Source organism: Aulostomus chinensis, chromosome 11 (genome assembly GCF_037954235.1).
Source record: "Aulostomus chinensis isolate RoL2024-O1b breed Wild chromosome 11, RoL_Achi_v1.0, whole genome shotgun sequence".
Lineage (NCBI taxonomy): Eukaryota > Metazoa > Chordata > Actinopteri > Syngnathiformes > Aulostomidae > Aulostomus > Aulostomus chinensis.
The window spans coordinates 28,072,441-28,091,324 of record NC_141330.1 but is presented as its reverse complement, the minus strand read 5'-3'; the positions used below and the strand labels follow the sequence as shown (position 1 = coordinate 28,091,324).

General features: G+C 48.7%; 1 protein-coding gene and 1 long non-coding RNA gene across 7 annotated transcripts in view; both read left to right on the top strand.

The window, feature by feature from the left end:
* LOC147253934 (uncharacterized) overlaps nucleotides 1–636 on the top strand; it is an 18,852-nt gene extending 18,216 nt beyond the window's left edge. Inside the window, exon 3 of the long non-coding RNA XR_015118451.1 lies at nucleotides 185–636. This is a non-coding gene — a long non-coding RNA (uncharacterized LOC147253934). The remainder of the gene's footprint in view (nucleotides 1–184) is intronic.
* A 2,846-nt stretch (nucleotides 637–3,482) lies between these two features.
* cyb5r4 (cytochrome b5 reductase 4) lies at nucleotides 3,483–18,882 on the top strand. 6 transcript variants are annotated; one of them, XM_086219309.1, is made up of 17 exons: nucleotides 3,483–3,605; nucleotides 3,724–3,903; nucleotides 4,924–5,048; nucleotides 5,155–5,365; nucleotides 5,691–5,791; nucleotides 6,336–6,420; nucleotides 6,779–6,851; nucleotides 6,954–7,011; nucleotides 8,685–8,778; nucleotides 9,999–10,031; nucleotides 10,106–10,228; nucleotides 11,982–12,122; nucleotides 13,024–13,170; nucleotides 13,745–13,895; nucleotides 14,026–14,112; nucleotides 15,181–15,342; nucleotides 16,032–18,882. In XM_086219309.1, the coding sequence occupies exons 2-17, from the start codon at nucleotides 3,786–3,788 to the stop codon at nucleotides 16,084–16,086; spliced, it is 1,764 nt and encodes a 587-aa protein (XP_086075435.1). In that variant the 5' UTR covers nucleotides 3,483–3,605; nucleotides 3,724–3,785; the 3' UTR covers nucleotides 16,087–18,882. The 6 variants fall into 6 exon arrangements, with proteins under 6 accessions (XP_086075435.1, XP_086075433.1, XP_086075434.1 ...); XM_086219307.1 differs by having other exon boundaries at nucleotides 3,724–3,996; XM_086219308.1 differs by having other exon boundaries at nucleotides 3,724–3,996; nucleotides 5,212–5,365; nucleotides 16,032–17,861.
* Nucleotides 18,883–18,884: the final 2 nt, after the last annotated feature.

Sequence of the window (18,884 nt, the reverse complement as noted above, 5' to 3'; positions counted from 1 at the left end):
AGTTCATTAATTACTGTTCAAGTCATTAATAGCTGTTCAGTTCATTAATAACTGTTCAAGTCATTAATAACTGTTCAATTCATTATTAACTGTTCAATTCATTCATAAATGTTCAATTCATGAGCAACTGTTCAGTTCATTAATAACTGTTCAATTCATTAATAGCTGTTCAGTTCATTAATAGAACGGAACCTGTCGCTGAGCAGAACGGAACCTGTCGGTGAGCAGAACGGAACCTGTCGATGAGCAGAACGGAACCTGTCGGTGAGCAGAACGGAACCTGTTGGTGAGCAGAACGGAACCCTCAAGAGCTCAGCTGGAATGGCTGTTTAATGCTGATGTACTTCATTTTGCCAACTTTATTTCAAAAGCTTGGGAAAGAAGGCAAGATCGTTTGTTTAATTAGTACTTGGACTTTGTCAGTGATACATGGCAAGCTTCCAGCTGTACCTTAGGATGTGTGTACTACTTTGTGGTGATGAAAGAGTTTCTTTTGAGAATATGTACTTTGACCTCGGGCTTGTTGGAATGTAGGCTGTCTTGTAAGCCCATGTGGGCTGGGCATGCGGTTGTATGCAATGACACAATAATAAAATTTTAATTCATTCATTTCATTCAATGTACTCCTCGTTATAGTAGTAGAAATATCACTTACTGCAGTTTTACCTTCACTGACTCCAGTATGATGGTTGATGATGTATACACTTGTACACACAACCAATCACAGCTCTTTTTCTTTGGAAAAAATTGTTTCGATGGTGCCGGAGAGATGACGATGGCACTTGGAATAAAATGGCTGCCAAAGCTATTTGTCAATCCATGCCTCATCTGTTTCTGCCTCAACCCCCCCCCCCCCCCCCCCACAAACACACACACACACACAACCATATGGCAGTGTGTGTGTGCACTGAGAACCAAGTGAGAAATGAGGTCAGCAGCTATGCCAACTGTCTGCTGGCTGTGAAAGTTACGACTCCAGAGGTGAGACCTGGACACGCAGCAGAGGGACAGATGGACATCCACGTCCAAGGGTTTCCTTTGGTCAGAGCCGTGCTGTCGGCTTTCACGGGTCCAGAACTTGAGACTGGGATTGGAAGAATCAGCTCCCACACCAGCAACACATTTAGAGAACCCTGATGTCTTCCTTCCTCTGTTCAACAGAAGAGTAGAGGACATAACGAAGACGAACGCTGACTTCTCTCAACTGTGACAGAAGTCAAGGAATTTCTCACACATTAAAAACACAAAAGTTGTTAGAAGGAACGAACAACGATGGAGGTCCGGGATGTGAAGCAGCCGTTCATTGAAGAGCAGCAAAGCTGCTCAATGAGAGAAAAAAAAGCCACGCTGTGTAGAAAAGAGGCATGTTAACACAGCAGCGGCTGAACAACACTTCCATCCATCCATCATCCATCCATCATCCATCCATCCATCATCCATCCATCCATCAATCATCCATCCATCATCCATCCATCATCCATCCATCCATCAATCATCCATCCATCCATCAATCATCCATCCATCCATCCATCCATCATCCATCCATCATCCATCAATCATCCATCCATCATCCATCCATCATCCATCCATCATCCACCCATCCATCAATCATCCATCCATCATCCATCCATCCATCCATCATCCATCCATCCATCCATCAATCATCCATCCATCATCCATCCATCCATCATCCATCCATCAATCATCCATCCATCATCCATCAATCATCCATCCATCATCCATCCATCCATCCATCATCCATCCATCATCCATCAATCATCCATCCATCATCCATCAATCATCCATCCATCATCCATCAATCATCCATCCATCATCCATCCATCCATCCATCATCCATCCATCAATCATCCATCCATCATCCATCCATCATCCATCCATCCATCAATCATCCATCCATCAATCTTCCATCATCCATCCATCAATCATTCATCATCCATCAATCATCCATCATCCATCCATCATCCATCCATCAATCATCCATCATCCATCATCCATCCATCAATCATCCATCCATCATCCATCAATCATCCATCATCCATCCATCAATCATCCATCCATCAATCATCCATCCATCCATCAATCATCCATCCATCATCCATCCATCAATCATCCATCATCCAACAATCATCCATCATCCATCCATCAATCATCCATCCATCATCCATCAATCATCCATCAATCATCCATCATCCATCCATCAATCATCCATCCATCAATCATCCATCCATCATCCATCAATCATCCATCATCCATCCATCAATCATCCATCCATCATCCATCCCTCCCTCCATGTTCCCCCTCTTCTCCTGTTGAGGGTGGTGGGGGTGGAGCCTATCCCAGCAGCCTTCCCCCTGGACAGGTCACCAGTCCATGGCAGGGCCAACACATAGAGACAGACAACCATTGGCTCTCCCAGCCACGCCTACGGTCAATTTAGAGTCTGGATTAACCTGGTCCCTCTTGATGTCTTTGGACTGTGGAGGAAGCTGGAGTACCAGAGAGAACCCAGCAGGAACAGGGAGAACATGGAGACTCACCCAGAAAGACCCCGTGCTGCAGCCGGGGCTCCACCCACAAGCTTCTTGCTGGGGGCCACAGTGAGGACCACTGCTCCCCCGGGCCGCCCTGATTCTCAGTATATTTGGTACATATGTGATATGTGGTGAGGGAAAATAAAAGGGTTTCTACTGCGTGACCACGTAGGCCTTCAGTCAAGATAATGGGCCAATTACTGTCGCTGGAGACGGTCTTTCAGGCAACGTAAATCTGATAATTAACAATCTTGTCTAGATTGACACTTCACACTCTGTGCTCTAATTCCACCTCTCCAGGTCTGGAACACCCCCGCTCTTGCTGGTGGCCCCTCAGGGCCACCTATTGGGCCTTGGCTGCTGTTTGAGAACAGGTCCCAAGTAGTCCTGCCCCGGGGCAAATGAGGCGCGTGACTCATCAGACCAAACATGGGATTATCTGACAATGATCCAGCAAATGGTTTTGAAATTGTAATCATGTGCCGGCTCTACAGGGGAGGGGGAAGAGATGGATGGAGAGACAAAGGAGAAGCAGGATAGAGGGGAAGGGTGGTGACAACGAGAAGATGAAAGCAGTTGCTAACACACGGGACACTGACACGCTGGTCTGCTCACGGCTGGAGCGCCAGAGTCTTAGATTATTTTAGAACATTCTGCTGAACAGAACAGCGTGTGGAACTGAACAATCCAACCGCTAAATCTCACTGTGACGTAAATGACTCGGCTGAGTTCGGCTCCTTGTGGAAGACAACAATCAAAAACCTCAGCAGCAAAGGTTGTTGTCGTTCTTCGGCCTGTGAGCCAGAACGCTTGGCCTCTGCTGCCATCTGCAGGGCGCAACAGGAACCACACCGCAATTCGTCGGACCTGGGCCTGCTGGCCGCGCCGGTCACCTGACTCCGGAGCTCCTCCCTCTCGGAGCAGCAGTTGATGGCGGGACCGACAGGTGCGGTGAGGCTCCTGCCGCACTTTAAACCGAGTCCCTGCCCTGAATATTTGTCTAATGAGCTCCTCCAGCCTGCAAAGGGTTAAAAAGCTTATTTCTCAGCCTCAGTGAGTTTCCTTCCACAGGTTGACGTGACACACACACACACACTCCGTCAGCAGCCGGCCAGTGACGCCGGGCGTTTATTCTGACGTCACGGCTCGTTTCCTTGATTCCTCTGAACAGATTAGCCTTCATCCACCGCCGTGGCGGGCTGAGGCGGTGTGGTCGATGCTGTCCCTGCCACCATGTCACAGGAGAGGGCCAGAGACGACGACGACGATGATGACGATGATGACGATGATGACGGCGAGGGTGAAGCAACCGCATCGCCTTTCGTCACTTTTTTCTCCCGTTTCATTTCCGGTAGGGTGGGTCTCAGTCTGTACACGCAAGTATCAACAAGCAACCAGGACCTGAGTGAGGCTTGTTCTCCGAACCAGGTTAATCACAGCCAGGGTGAGCGTGGGGGAAGTTGCCCTGAAGTTTGTGACAGGCTTTGGGGAGTCAGAGAGGAAGGGGAACTGTTCATCTTGAAGTTGGTGATTCAATCTCTTGACCTGGTATTGTTTGGTTTGACCTCCTCCTTTGCTTTTTATTTTATTCTTGAAATTATGGTTATTTATCTGTCGCAGTTAGAGTAGATTTAGGCAACAGAACAAGACTGCCTGTGTTTGCTGTCTGACGGGTCGGGGTAGCCAATTCACAAAACTTTTCTGAAAACTCCTTCCAAATGAAATACCCACAGACTAACCTAGATCTGATTATCTGAAACGGAAATAATCATGCCACTAACAACTTCCCCAAAGAATACTACTTTATTCTAGATGAAAAACATCCAATTACGCGGCTTACATTACTTCCTATCAAATGTCCATAAAGTTTTATATTATTGAAATATTAGTACTTTTTCTACCACCGCCTCTGACGTACACAACAAGGCGTAGTAAGTAGGCGTAGTAAGGCTGTCTGGCAGAATAGCTTCGGGGCAAAGTTCTTCAAGGTACAGTACCGTCGCATATTGATGACGTCAACGTGTGCGACATTGTTATGTAGTCTTTGGCCACAGTAGAGCAGTGAATAACTTCGCATGTAACTTATCGCCGGCAGCGAACCAGGCGCCACCCGGGGGTTTGCTCAGCGAGGCCGCTCCTCTTCTGGGTGAATGTTAGCATGAAGTGGCGCCATTAGTGAGGTGGCGGGAGGTCCGTGGCTCTGTAGCTTAGCTAGCTTAGCTAGCTCAGCCTGGCGCTGCATTGCTCAGCACCGTCCTGACGGGGATGCGTCCCGGGGGGGCGAGAGCGGGTCACACTCAGCAGCAGCGTTGACTACAAGTCCGTCGCTCATGTCATTACCTGTAAACTAACGTTGGTTAATATTGAGTAGGTTTTCTCGGACACTGGGGGTGTCTGCGAAGCGTTCCCAGCATGTTGAACATCCCGACCCAGTCGTTCCCTGCACCGGGCTCCCAGCAGCGGGTCGCTCCGTCCGGCCAGTCCGAGAGGAACAAGGTAACACGCCGCATGAATCAGAACTCGGGTGTCTTCAGAGTTTCCTCCCACTGACAGCTGTACATTTCTAGCAAGTTGGCACCGGTCTGTCTTGATACCTCCGCAGAGATCCAGACCAGAAGCAATAATCACTCTGTCCTCTGTTACTCGACTGACCGTTAAGGTGGCCTTGAAGCCTGGCCACAGTCTAATGGACTGGATCCGGTTTGCCAAGAGTGGGAAAGACCTAACCGGACTCAGAGGGCGCCTGATTGAAGTCACCCAGGAGGAGCTGCAGAAGCACAACACCCGAGAAGACTGCTGGACCTGCATACGAGGTGGGCTTCCTTCCACCGCCCAGTGCGGATCTGTCTGGGCCGGGAGGAATAGATGAAGTCCCTGCGGGACAGGGAGCTGCAGGGACTATCAGAATCAGACCTCATGCTAACCTGATCCTGCAGGTTGGGTCATTCTTCAAACACAGTGGAGTTGTGAGAGGTGCGACTCCAGACCACAGAGCACCAAGTCCAGTTGTAACCAAGCTGAGTAGAACTCCTCAGCGTGAGATTCAGGTCTTACAGATGGAGGAATTATGTTGCATTGCTCCTTGTTTTGAGGCGTGATGCATTAATGAGTGGATGACAAATTAGACATGTATTTCAGGCATGGTGTACAATGTCACGCCCTACATGGACTACCACCCTGGAGGGGAGGAGGAGCTGATGAAGGCGGCCGGGATCGATGGCACCGAACTCTTCGACCAGGTATGGAAGTTCTGTGCTTCTGTTCCAAGTGGAACACACCCAGAAGCGGAGGTGTGAGACTGCGGCCTGCACGCTGCCGGCTGTCTAAGTACTGGGCTTTTAGATTTTGCCATTTCTGTATTTTTAACAGGTGACCCCAGCACAAAGAGTCCAGGAAACAAAAAATGCATAGTTGGTCCCAAAAAAAGAAATGAACAATTGATTTTGTATGATCCCACTTTGCATTTTTTCCCCATTTAAATTGGTTTTGTTCTCCTATGCAGTGAATATTTTTGCGGTACAGAAAGCAAAACTACCCTCTGCAACGTAAACTTCCCCACAGTTCAGAGGCGTCGGTTAGAAGTGAAGCCTCCTTATTCTCAGCCAGCTCACAGAGGGTTAGGGTTAGGGTTAGGCCCAATGAGAACTTAGATGTTCTGTAGTTTTACTGAGGGTTGTCATGTGATCCGTGTGTGTGTGCGCGCTGGACTCTGGTGGGCTGGGGCACTACTTGAGCTGCCTCTCCTTATCCAGCAGATCAGTGACGGCGTGTGTGTGTCCTCAGGTGCACCGCTGGGTCAACTATGAGTCCATGCTGAAAGAGTGCCTGGTGGGCAGGATGGCCACCAAGACCCCCGCAGCGATGAAGGGTGCGCTAACACATAGAAACCTCACTGGATGAGGTGGAGACAAACACCCCGTCCCCGTTGTTGTGGTCTACACTGACACACTCGTCCGACAGACCGTTCGATCAGCCTCACATGACAACTACCCTCATATGCCCGGAACCCTGAAGCGAGGATGAGAACCCTCATCCAGTACTTCTGCTGCTACTGTTACTGTTTGACAAGTACTCGGAGCATTTTTGTAGGTGCCTGTAACCCACTGAGGTGGGCGGTCAGGTGCAGCCTCTGCGCTCCTGAAGTGCCTGTCTGGTTTTAAGTTTAACATTTATGTCTGGACTTCATTCTTTGTGCTGATTTAGTTGTTTTTCTGCTTTCCTCTCAGCACCAGCACCACCGACTGGTTTAGCCCCCCCTACCTCAGCGGCTCCTCCCCCAGACAAAGACTCCCGACCTCGGTAACATGAGACAACATCTACAAGCAGATATGACGTAACACACGAGTCAAAGCTGATGTTGAACTGAGTGGAATGTCAACCATGATGGTCTGATGCGTGCAGGTACGACTGGTTCCAGACCGATGTGACCGTTCATCTGGTTGTTTATGCCAAGAGGAAGGTAAACACTCAGCTCCATCAACAATGTATTTTTGTGCGTCGTCCATGATGAATCAGAAGGTGCGTGTTGCTGCCGTCGCAGTGGGAGAGTCAGTTTAGTTCCCTCGTGGTTGAGTGAGCCAACAGTTCCCCGTGAGTGATGAACAACTTCAGCTTCCAGCAGACACAGGCTCTCAGGTGGCGACCATCTACCTTGCCGTTTGGAGTGAGAGAGAGAGGGAAATAAAGAGCTGGGGTCTGGCTCCACGGGGGAGGAGTCTGACAACTAGAGGCTCCGCCTCCCATTTTACTTTTGGAGCCTCCAGCAGGAGCCCAGCAGCATCCTGGGAGGGAAGGGTTCTAGCTGGGTTTTTGGGGAGCCAGGAGCTCTGTCAGACATGAAGGGGCCTGACTGTTGAGGGCTTTGATGTTCGAGGAAGAATCGAGAATTCTCTTGTGGATCTGACAGGGATCCGGTGCACAGAAGCCAGTCCAGGAGGGATCTGGTCTCCTCTCCTGGGTCTGGTCAATGTAGGAACAGCTGGTGTTGTGGGTGTAACCAGGGGTGAAAGTGGCTTAAAAGTCTTGCCGGAACTGTTAAAAAAAAAGCGCACGCCCAAAGGGTGCGCAAAATTTTACGGTTTTTAATCGGTTTGGGGTGATTTTTATTCCAGTTTTCAGGTGTCTGTTCCCCACACAACTGCACCCCCAGAGCCCCACCCTTCCCCCTGGAAACGCTTTGAAAACTGCGTTGTACAGTCACTGCCCTCTCCAGCGCTGACAACAGGGAGCAGGCAGACATGAAGACACAGATCATCAAAGTCACTCCATGATTTATTTAGCAAAGTATCAGTTCACACTTTACAGGGAGTGACACCACACAGAATGAGGAGAACTTCAAGAACAATCACTGTTTTGTTTTTGTCCTCTGTTTTGTCTTCTTTCTCTTTTTTTCGTTCCGTGAAAGCAGAACAGTGTGGTTTTAACCAATCAGAACTAACGATGCTGGTAACGTGACCCAGGTGTCCGTCTGTCAGCCAACCAGAAACGCCTCGCATGCGGAGATGCGCTCATGGGCGCGACTCCGTGTCAAGGCGGTTTCACACTGAACATGCAAGGCGCAGGCTGCGCGGGGGAAGTCCATTCATTGTGTATGTGGGTGTGCTGTGACATCACATGAGCGCCAACCAAGCCCAGCAAGTCGGTAGCGCTGCGCGTGCTTTTGCCCCGCCCCGCGTAGCGCGCCGTGTCTGCCGCGTTCAGTGTGAAACTGCCGTCAGACGTCGTTTTCTTTATTTAATATGGGATTTTGACAGCTCCCTTCTCCTCCTTTTTTAACGGAACTGCGTTCCGTCTCACTTTCACCCCTGGGTGTAACTGGTTGCAGTGATATCTGCAGTACGACTGTGTGTATCATCTGCATACCCGTGAAAATATGTGGAGTGTTTCTTTATGTTGTTGGCTTAAGGATGTAGTTTAAGAACAAAACCTTTTTCTCCCACATGGACACAAAAAGAATCTTATGTGTGGAACAAATCATCGGCCCACCTCAGCAGAGTTGATGTTCCTCTTGAGTTCATCTGTCCTCTGTGTTATGATTGGAGATGTCAGGTGACGCTGCGTCATCTGCTACGAATCTGCTCTTGTTTTGATTACATTTACGATGATGGGCCCGCCCCCGTGTTCTTCCCTCAGATACCCAGCTCAGGCTGCACTGTGGTTGACCTCCACTCAGGGGTGTTACGGCTGGAGGTGCTGCTGGGGCAGATGTCCTACATGCTACACTTAGGTGAGTAAAGAACACTCCAGTGAGGAGCAGTTGCTCTCTCTCTCTCGCTCTCTCTCTCGCTCTCTCTCTCTCTCCAGCACACGCTGTCTCTCTCACTCTCTCTCTCTCTTGCACACGCTCTCTCTCTTTCTCTAGCTCTCACACACGCTCTCTCTTGCTCTCACACACGCTCTCTCTCTTTCTCGCACACGCCGCAGTTGTGCAGCAGTCACTTGTGTTCTCTCAGTTTTCTCGTTGTCATGGAGGAAAGCCCCAGTTGTCTGTCATCAATCAGAAATCTTTGGTCATGTAAAGGAAGCTGTCGAGGGACTCTGTCAGCGTCTGCTCCTCATCCACAGTGCTCACACAGATCAACAGTGCCACCGCAGGGGCCTGTGGGGCGTCACATGATAGTCACTTCATGTCACTCAGGTCATGTGATCAATGAGGCACCAGTTGTAGCTCTACAGTGTAGAAGAGTACACAGATGAAAGTACCAAAGTAATACAAAAAACAGAGTACGTAAATCAGGCTGAAAAAGAGGAAATGTACTGAAATACTTAAAAAAAGCACAGTAAGAATTTTCTTTGTTTAGTTTGCCTTTGGTTCAGTCTGGTGATTTTTTTGTGGAAAAAAAGGGTCTACAAAGCAGTGCAAAAATAATGAATAGTAAACAAACTGCACCTCTCACTCATATTTCCACATTTTAGACATTTATGTTCACATTTAGACAAAGAACCAGGAACACAAACAATTACGCACAAATGCGGAGGCACTCAGGACGATACGACGGTCTGGGTCTCCCAGGAGAGGAAGCAGCACCTCCTCCAGATGGGAGGCTGTCAGTTACCACCAGCATCCTTGGTAAGAGTGTTGGATCCATGTGGATCCTGGCACAGTCCTACCCTAAGAACCTGGAGGTGATGGAGGCTAAGACACTGGAGAAGGCCCAAGTGATGCTGCACTTTGTCCTCCAGCTGGGAGGGCAGACTACAAGACCCCCCATCAAAGACAGTGGGGAAGACAAAGACAAGGGTCTGCAGAAGTTAAGGAGCTCAAAGAAAAGCTGCAGGGATTTAAGGAACGAACGATAAATCGCATTTGAGTTTCCCTCAAAACATCAGTTTCTCACCAGCAGCAGCTGTCATGTTTGCAACAATGAGTTTAGACATGGATGCACATTGTGTTCCCGTTGACCGCACAGTTCTTGTATAGTCAGTTTCCTTCTGGTGCTCTTCCAGGTCTTGCTGAAGAAGTTGAGGGAAACGTTGCTGGTAAGACGGAACCTGAAACCTCTGTTCCCCCCCACCGTCGCCTTCTGAGTCTTAAACTGTCGTTTCTTCAACAGTTCACACTGCGAACGCGGTGGGAAAGATCCAGGTTAGCATACGCAAGCAGGCTAAAGGAAAATGGTCCAGTCTCGGTCAGCCACTGGAATCCCACAATACTTTTCTACGTAAAAAAGACCGAGGTGAGATCAAAGACTCATTCTGACTCCTTTCATCTTTGAGATTGTTATTTGACAATGACAACTAGAATCGATATACGTTGTCTGGTCAACACGTGCTCTCAGTGCAATTCATAAGATTTCTACATTAAAGCTATTCGCTATGTTAGCTATGTAGCTTGACTTGTGTTTAAAGGAAGTCTTTTGCAGCGGCTCCGTATTCCCACACGTCCCCTCACGTTGCTACAGAAGCGTTCAACATGTTCAGGTTTGGATGTGATAGCTTGGACACTACTGTAGGTCACATGATTGGTCTAGCCCACCGCTGAATCCACCAGAGCAAATAAAAACGACGCCCGAAGAACCTTTCGGTGTCAAGATGAGTCCAGTAAAGGCTCAAAATTAATGGAACCTAGAGGTGAACCTTGAGTCAGGGTCAGAAGTCATCTGATGCTTTCACCCCAAAAATAAAAATGTCAATTTAACCATCAACAATTTTACCGTTAGACTGTATAGCAGTGGTGACATGACTAAACTTGAATAAATTACTTTGTCTGCTGCTTGAGTTGCATCTGATTCGGTGTTTATGGTTTACCTGCTCCTGTGGGAGTGGGTCCTCTCAGCATGGCACTTTTCCTGCCACCTAGATACTTGAAGCTCTGCCCTCGGACATGTCTGACTTGTATATAATTGATTAAAAAAAGATGTGATGACCATAATGACAGACCTGAAACTTCAGAACAGTAGTGCATAAAATACTGGGTGGGTTTTCCAGTCTAAACCCACCTGTACATGCTCCTCCTTGAGCTCCCACCTATCATGGTGGAGGAGTTTGCATGTCCCAATCATCGTAGGAGCTTAGCTGTCGGGGGCTTTATGGCCCCGGTAGGGTCCCTCAAGATGGTCCTACGGAAGGGACCAGACAAAGACCAGCTCAACAGACCCCAATGACGATCAACAAAGTTGTACCCAGTTTTCCCTCGACCAGACACAGGTCAGCGGGGCCCCCTCTGGAGCCAGGCCTGGTGGCGCAGGGAGTACTTAGAGGACCTCCTCAGTCCCACCGACATGTCCTCTAATAATGAAGCAGTGCCTGGGGACACTATGGTGGGGGATTCGTTTTGTTGGCTGCAGGATCGGGGCTCTACTTTTTGCAGACGATGTGGTCCTGCTGGCTTCATCGGGCCTTGACCTTCAGCTCCCGCTGGATCAGTTTGCAGCCGAGTGTGAAGCAGCCGGGATGAGAATCAGCACCTCCGAGTCCGAGTCCATGGTCCTCAACCGGAAAAGGGTGGAGTGGCATCTGCGGGTCGGGGATGAGACCCTGCCCCAGGTGGAGGAGTTCCTTGGGGTCCTTAGGGACAGGGAGAGAAGCTCCGCCATCAGGGAGGAGCTCAGAGTAGAGCTGCTCCACATCAAGAGGAGTCAGATGAGGGGGCTCAGGCATCTGATCAGGATGCCTCCTTGATGAGGTGTTCAGGGGAACGTCCAAGGGGTAGGAGGCCTTGGGTAAGACCCAGGACGCACTGGAGAGACCATGTCTCTCGGCTGGCCTGGGAACACCTCGGGATCCCTGTATGGACCTGGACGAAGTAGCTGGGCAGAGGGAAGTCTGGGTCCCTCTCCTCAGGCTGCTGCCCCCGGAACCCGACCCCAGATTTGAGGAAGATGGATAGATGGGCCTGTGCATGCACTTCCTGATCTCCTGAATTCTAGAGTTTCCTGATCTATCTGATTACATGGTTGGTCACAAGTCTGCATCCCCTTCTCTTCACAGCTCTCTACTTTCGTGATTGTGTGCTGGCATCCAAGACTGAAGTAAACCACAACACCCATGTGCTTCGTCTGCAACTTCCTCGTGGGACGGTCATGAATGTGCCTGTCGGAAAACATGTCTACCTCAAAGCCCTCGTTCAAGGTACCAAACACAGTACATGTTGCTCCTGGTGCCTAAGAAAAGCAGAAGGGATTCAGATATTGCTCTCTTCATGCTTTGAAACTTGAGCAATCAAAGAGGGAAAAGAAAATGGCTGCAGGCCATATGATTGCACGTTGGCTTCCTCCTATGATGGCGCTCTTGCGTCCCAGTCAACCAGACTGAATGAAGGCACCAAGTTCAGAGGCTGTTTTAGGGTCAAGCCAGAGAAGCCTGAACTGGTGTTGATCTGGGAATCGTAGCTCCACATCCAGCTCTGCTCCTGCTTCACCACTGCTGCTACTCCTGAATACTTGTTGGCAGAAATGCTTAATTGGAGGACTTCCTTCATTAACTTATGAATTCCTGTTCTTCCAATCAATCCATACATTTTGCTGCATTAATTTCTCTGAAAGGAAAAATGATGCTGAAATGTCTCCTCTGTGTTGTGCTGACGGTGTCACTGTCAGTTCTCAGCACTGCATCCACATTGATACGCCTTCATTTCAACACCTCACCCATTCAAGAGTTTGAGCGGCACCCTTCATCCCGGTCCCGTCACTCTGTACCTGTAGTAATATCTGAGGCGGGCCTCCTGATTGAATGAATTCACGAGGACATTAGAACCCTTAAACGTTCGTACTTAAAGACAAATCAGTTCAGCAGGACACTGATGGATGTACTGGTGTGTTTTTCTTTATATTAAAAGCTCCAAAGGACGTTGGTTCGTGCATCTTTGTTTGTCATTTTAACAAATGCATGTTAACACTCGTGAGTTTCAGGGTCTGACCTGCAGAAAGGACCCCCTCGGATCGTGACTGACACGTTCACACAGGAGGACCCAGGTTGGCAGGGGGCGGCGAGGTGACTTCTCTGCATACTTCATGGTCTTATTTCTGTCCAGACACAGAGGTAGTGAGACCGTACACTCCAGTAGACCAGGATCTTTCAGCAGGACCGCGCCCCTCCTCGCAGGAACCAGACCTCTACCTCATGATCAAAGTCTACCCCGACGGAGTCTTCAGCTCACACCTCGACAGCCTCTACGCTGGTAAGTCACAACCATGTGGTGTGGGGGCACTGAAATGCTCAGTAGGCAGGGCAGCAACGCCAGTTACAGTGTAAATGATGGTGGTCGTAGCGTGTGGCGTGCAGACCTTCACTGGGATGTGTATTGAGATTTGAGCAAGTTTCAAAATGCTCTCACTTCATTTTTTTACATACAAATTTAAGAGTCAAAGGTTTACTTTTCAAATCAACAAACACTGTCAAAGTCATACAAACGTATTTTCACCAGTTTGTCAGAATAGAATATTCTATAAATCCTCCTGATGAAGGGTATACTTGCAGTTTCCTCAGGAAAAACTTCATGTTGGAATAGGAATGAAACGAGGAAGTGCAGTGGTAGCATCTGTTGTTGTTGTGCTCTTGTAGAAAACCACTACTGAGACACAAAGCTACCAAGCTTTTCCTGTTTATGCACCAGTGATGAATGCCCGATGACATCATTGTGAAACAGACAATTAGCAGTCTTAAATGTCCCAGTATATCTGTTCCAAATAACACCATCACGTGTTCTTGTGTGTTATTTGGCTCTTCAATGGGGCTGACCTGTGTCTCTCTAGGTGACCATATATCCGTTAGTGGTCCAGAGGGAAGCTTCAGTCTCCGCCCCCTTCGTGATGTCACAGTTCTCTACCTTTTGGCAGCAGGCACAGGGTTCACGCCCATGGCGCGGCTCATTCGACTGGCCCTAGCAGAGATCGGCAGCATCAGGTGGGAACCATCGGCAGGAAGGAGAACATATCACTAACGTGATGAGGGTTCTCTTTCTTTTGCTTTCTTTTGCTCCCATCTTTCACTGTTTTTATGTCCTTTGTTTCATGGAGATGTTTTATGTCCTCAGAAAAACCAAGCTGCTATTCTTCAATCGACGGGAGGAAGACATTCTGTGGCGAAGTGAACTCGATGAACTCGCTGCTCATGAAGAAAGGTACTGCAGCTGAGTGTTCATGTCAGAGCTCCTGTCACAGCCACACTCCCTCAGATTCAATGAAGTTTATCAAGTAGCAAAGTGTAGGTTAGGGTTAGGTATGGTTGTAGGGTTAGGTTGTAGGGTTAGGTTGTAGTTGTAGGGTTAGGTTGTAGTTGTAGGGTTAGGTTGTAGGGTTAGGTGAGGGTTAGGGTTAGGTGAGGGTTAGGGTTAGGTGAGGGTTAGGTGAGGGTTGGGTTAGGTGAGGGTTAGGTGAGGGTTAGGTGAGGGTTGGGTTAGGGTTAGGTGAGGGTTAGGGTTAGGTGAGGGTTAGGGTGAGGGTTAGGTGAGGGTTAGGGTTAGGTGAGGGTTAGGTTTGGTTGTAGGGTTAGGTTGTAGGGTTAGGTTGTAGTTGTAGGGTTAGGTTGTAGTTGTAGGGTTAGGTTGTAGTTGTAGGGTTAGGTTGTAGGGTTAGGTGAGGGTTAGGTGAGGGTTGGGTTAGGGTTAGGTGAGGGTTAGGGTTAGGTGAGGGTTAGGGTTAGGTGAGGGTTAGGGTTAGGTGAGGGTTAGGGTGAGGGTTAGGTGAGGGTTAGGGTTAGGTTTGGTTGTAGGGTTAGGGTTAGGTGAGGGTTAGGGTGAGGGTTAGGGTTAGGTGAGGGTTAGGGTTAGGTTTGGTTGTAGGGTTAGGGTTAGGTGAGGGTTAGGGTGAGGGTTAGGGTTAGGTGAGGGTTAGGGTTAGGTGAGGGTTAGGTTTGGTTGTAGGGTTAGGGTTAGGGTTAGGTGAGGGTTAGGGTTAGGTGAGGGTTAGGTGAGGGTTAGGGTTAGGTGAGGGTTAGGTGAGGGTTAGGGTTAGGTGAGGGTTAGGGTTAGGTGAGGGTTAGGGTTAGGGTTAGGTGATCAGGAGAACCAGACTGGAGAGGAGGATGAGAGCTGAGCTGTGTGGTTTACTGCAGCTGAGACGTAACAAGAGTCAACAGCAATGGTGGTGATGATCATGGAGGAACACCTGAATCAGAGACTGATCCATTCTCTCTCTGACACCGGACCTCGGAGTCCCTGCTCCTCCTCAGCGTGTGTGTGCTCCGTCAGGTTTCAGGTGGAGTATGTCCTCTCTGAGCCCTCCGACAGCTGGAGCGGCAGGAAGGGGCGGGTGGAAGAGTCCATGCTGAAGGACTTCCTTGTCCGGCCCGATGGGTCCAAGTGCTACGTGTGTGTGTGTGGCCCTGCTGCCTTCACGGAGCTCACAGTTGGGTATGTCAAGTGTTTTGTGGAGATTTACATAATCAGTGACGTCATGGACATCACAAACATCCTCTTGCTGTGATATTCAATCATTGCGATGTATAATTGTTAGTCAGATTCCTGAAATGATTGTTAGCTATACACCCCTTTGACAGAGTCAAACCCTGAAGACAAGCCCTCCTGCGGTGCAGAGAGTGCTTGCTGCGCAGGGTTAGATGATGTGAGAGGCTTTGTATTGAGGCGAAGCGACAGGCTACATTCCATCAGATGTACTTCCTATAACCACTAAGTGGCGCTGTGACTGAAATTCATCATGGGGGTGTCTCCCATCAAATGAGTGAATTTTTAAAAGGTCGGCCCATGTGGAGTCCAGCTCCCAGTTCCCTGTTCCATGGCACATCCTCAGCTCGCCGGACCTGGAACCCAGCAAACCCACGAGGAGGAGGACGCTAAAAGAAACAAGCACTCGCAACATGAAATTCCGTGTTGCCACTAGAGTCAGAATATTTATCCTGACACCTAAACTGCGAATCAGAGCCTCCACAAAGGAGGTGATGCTTTTGGTGGCACTTTGCCATGTTAAGAGGGTCACTTGTTCTAAGTCAGGCTTGTTCTTTCTGAAGACCTGTATGAGCAGTGATGCTTGTGCTCCTCTCAGCAGACCCCTCACCTGCTTTCCTGTGTTCTCCATCTGTCAGATTTTTGAAGCAGCAGGGCTTCAGCGAAGAGGAGCTGCACGCCTTCCAGGGCTGATGAGCTCCGCCTCCACCCAAACCCAGCCTGAGGAGACTGTGTGTGGCCTGTCAGTCAAAGACGGTGTGGTTTCATTTATGAACTTGTCTGTGAGAAATGAAAGCAACGTTGTACTTCTATGCATCAAGGACCTGATGAGACATCAGACACCTGGAATGGAGTTATGTTTGTGCCTGAGACCTCAGTTTGACAGAGCAAATGAGAATTTCAGTGTTCGGATTCTTCTCTTCCTGATTTGCCTGCCTGTGTGGCTGCAGCACCCAGGAGACTCACTTTCACTGTCTGCTCCTCTGCATTTTCAACATTATTTTGATGTTGAACTGGCCTGTGAACAAGAACGGTGCCGCTGTAATTCCTCCAACACCGCAGCAGCGGGGTGGTACGGTTGCAGTCATCATCCTTTCTGTGTGCGGGTTGTGTAGTCTTGCTTATATATGCCACAAAAAAATATGTGCATGAGGTTAATACTGCCCAGACACTGGCAGAAAGATCTGGAGTTGGTTTAGGGCCTCCCATGGGGCTCCAGGATCCTGCAGGATCCTGCTGGATCCTGCTGGATCCAGGCTGTTACAAGAAAGCCGTCTTCTTCTTCTTCTGAACACCAGACTGTGCACCCGAGTAATTTTAGGTGAGCAAGCAGGAGAGTCAGGCTAACCTTTACTGCTGCTTTCAGGTACTAGAAGCTACCTGGAAACGTCTCATAGGGGTACGAGACATTTATGAGGTATGGAAGTTGGAAAGATAAAAACAAGAAACTGCATGTTGGGCCTGAAGTGAGGCCAGTCAGCGGTGATGATGATGTATTTAAACCAGACATGAGCGAAAAGGATGTCCCGTCAGATACAGGTAGAATTTACCTGTGTTACATTTAAAAAGGCAGCAGCGTAAAGCGTCTCCAGACAGCATGAAAGAAACAGGAGCACATGTGAACAGAACCAAGAACTACAGAAGGTACAGGCTCACTTAGAAGAACGCATGAGAAACGTCAGGAGGCCCAAAATTACTGGGAAGAATACTGGGAGTTGAGAGGCCATTAAAAAGCACCAGTTGACCTTATATGGTTCACTTCCTGTCCGCCTCAGTCTTGTTGTCAAAATGAATTCTTCCACTTCCACTCATTTTGCAACAGCGCGGTACTCTGCTAATTCCCAAATGAAAGGACTCAAGGCGCCATGTTTGGCCACGCTGATCCTCGCAGGCTGCGGCGGCTCAGTGGAACATCAGGATGCTGCTTCAGTGTGAGGAGCTCAGAATTGAGGCACAAATGTAACTCCGCCTTTGCTCTGATGAACTGTGCAGAAAACCAGCAACAGAGAGAGCTGGGTCTGGTCCTGGGGCACAGTTAATCAGGAACATTGGCTGTAGTGTTGTAAAGGGGTCAAATAAAAGCAGGGAAATGTACTCAAAGACGTGAGTGTAAATTGACAGTATCCTGCCATCCGTAAAGGCTACGCAACACAAGAGCAGTAAGCTCAACACCTTGCGCTCTTCACGACTCTGGACACCAGGTTGATGGTGGATCCCAGGTTTAATGACAATTGACAGGGGGAGACTGAGAGGATACAAATGCACATTGTACCATCAGTGACATGAACGAAATAATCTGAATGAATTGTCCTATTTATTTAGCTCAATCTCTTTTATTGATGTGAACAGAAGTGATATTTATTACCAATTATGTACAGCAATTGTCTAAATTATCTACTAAATTCTGTATCAAATCACTGTATATTTGTCAATGAACACGTCTAAGAACCCTATGCATCCTTATTTATCACCACGAAGAGTGCATAACACAAAATGGCCACTAGACGGCAGCAGAACGCTAGCTAGCACCGGACAGGCGCGCAGGATACCAGACTGACGTGAGCGATTTCAAACGACAGTCTAACCCTGCCGACAACAAGTTTCCATGACATCAATAAGGGACTGTGAACTTAGTTAACTCCGAAGACAGCTCCATACCAACGATGCCACGAAATACTGAAGATATGAACAGTTGTTTCCTGAGAGAACAGCAGGGGGGGAAACGAAACGCATTCTCAATTTTGCTCGACTTCCTGAGTCTAGTCATGTGACCTGCTGTGAGCTCTCTTAAAGGCACACGTCCCTATTATAGAAACGACTGTTCAGTGACTTGTGACTTATCAAACTAAAGTGAAGTAGGCGGAATACAGGAAATAGTCTGGATAACAAATGACTGTTCTGAGTGACAGAGTAAACTCTGCTCCATTATGAATCGATAACATGTTAATATGAAGCACTCACGACTGAAGGCAGCACAGACCGTTTATGCAGTCCAGAGAACTCGAGAGTTGAGAGGAGCCTGGCAGGCCACAGCAGAGCATCCTACACATGCTGTGATGGATTTCAAGGTTCCAGTTCCACGGATGCAGTTACGGTTCCAGAGTTCTACCGACAGTGAAATTAAAGGCATCATGGCGAAATGCTAAGTCAACAAATGTTTGACTCCTTTGACTGGAGCAGTTCCCGTTAGTAGTGCTGAGTGGAGGAACGACGCGCTGACTGGAACTTACCTTGTGACTGTTCACATCACGCAGCTGCGGCAGAGAGGAAACATGTTATCCTGTTCCCCAGCGCAGTGGGACTTTCTGGTACCAAAATGCACAAAATTTGTCATGCAGTCCCGCTGACGTTCCTGTCTAGTTGGTATGTCGACGATCTAGTGCCCACGCGGACGATTGTCTTCGCCGCTTCACCTGTGGACGTATCCTTATATTCAACCTTGTCAAGCACTGTCTCACCTGCAACTCCTCATTTGAAAAAGCACATAACAG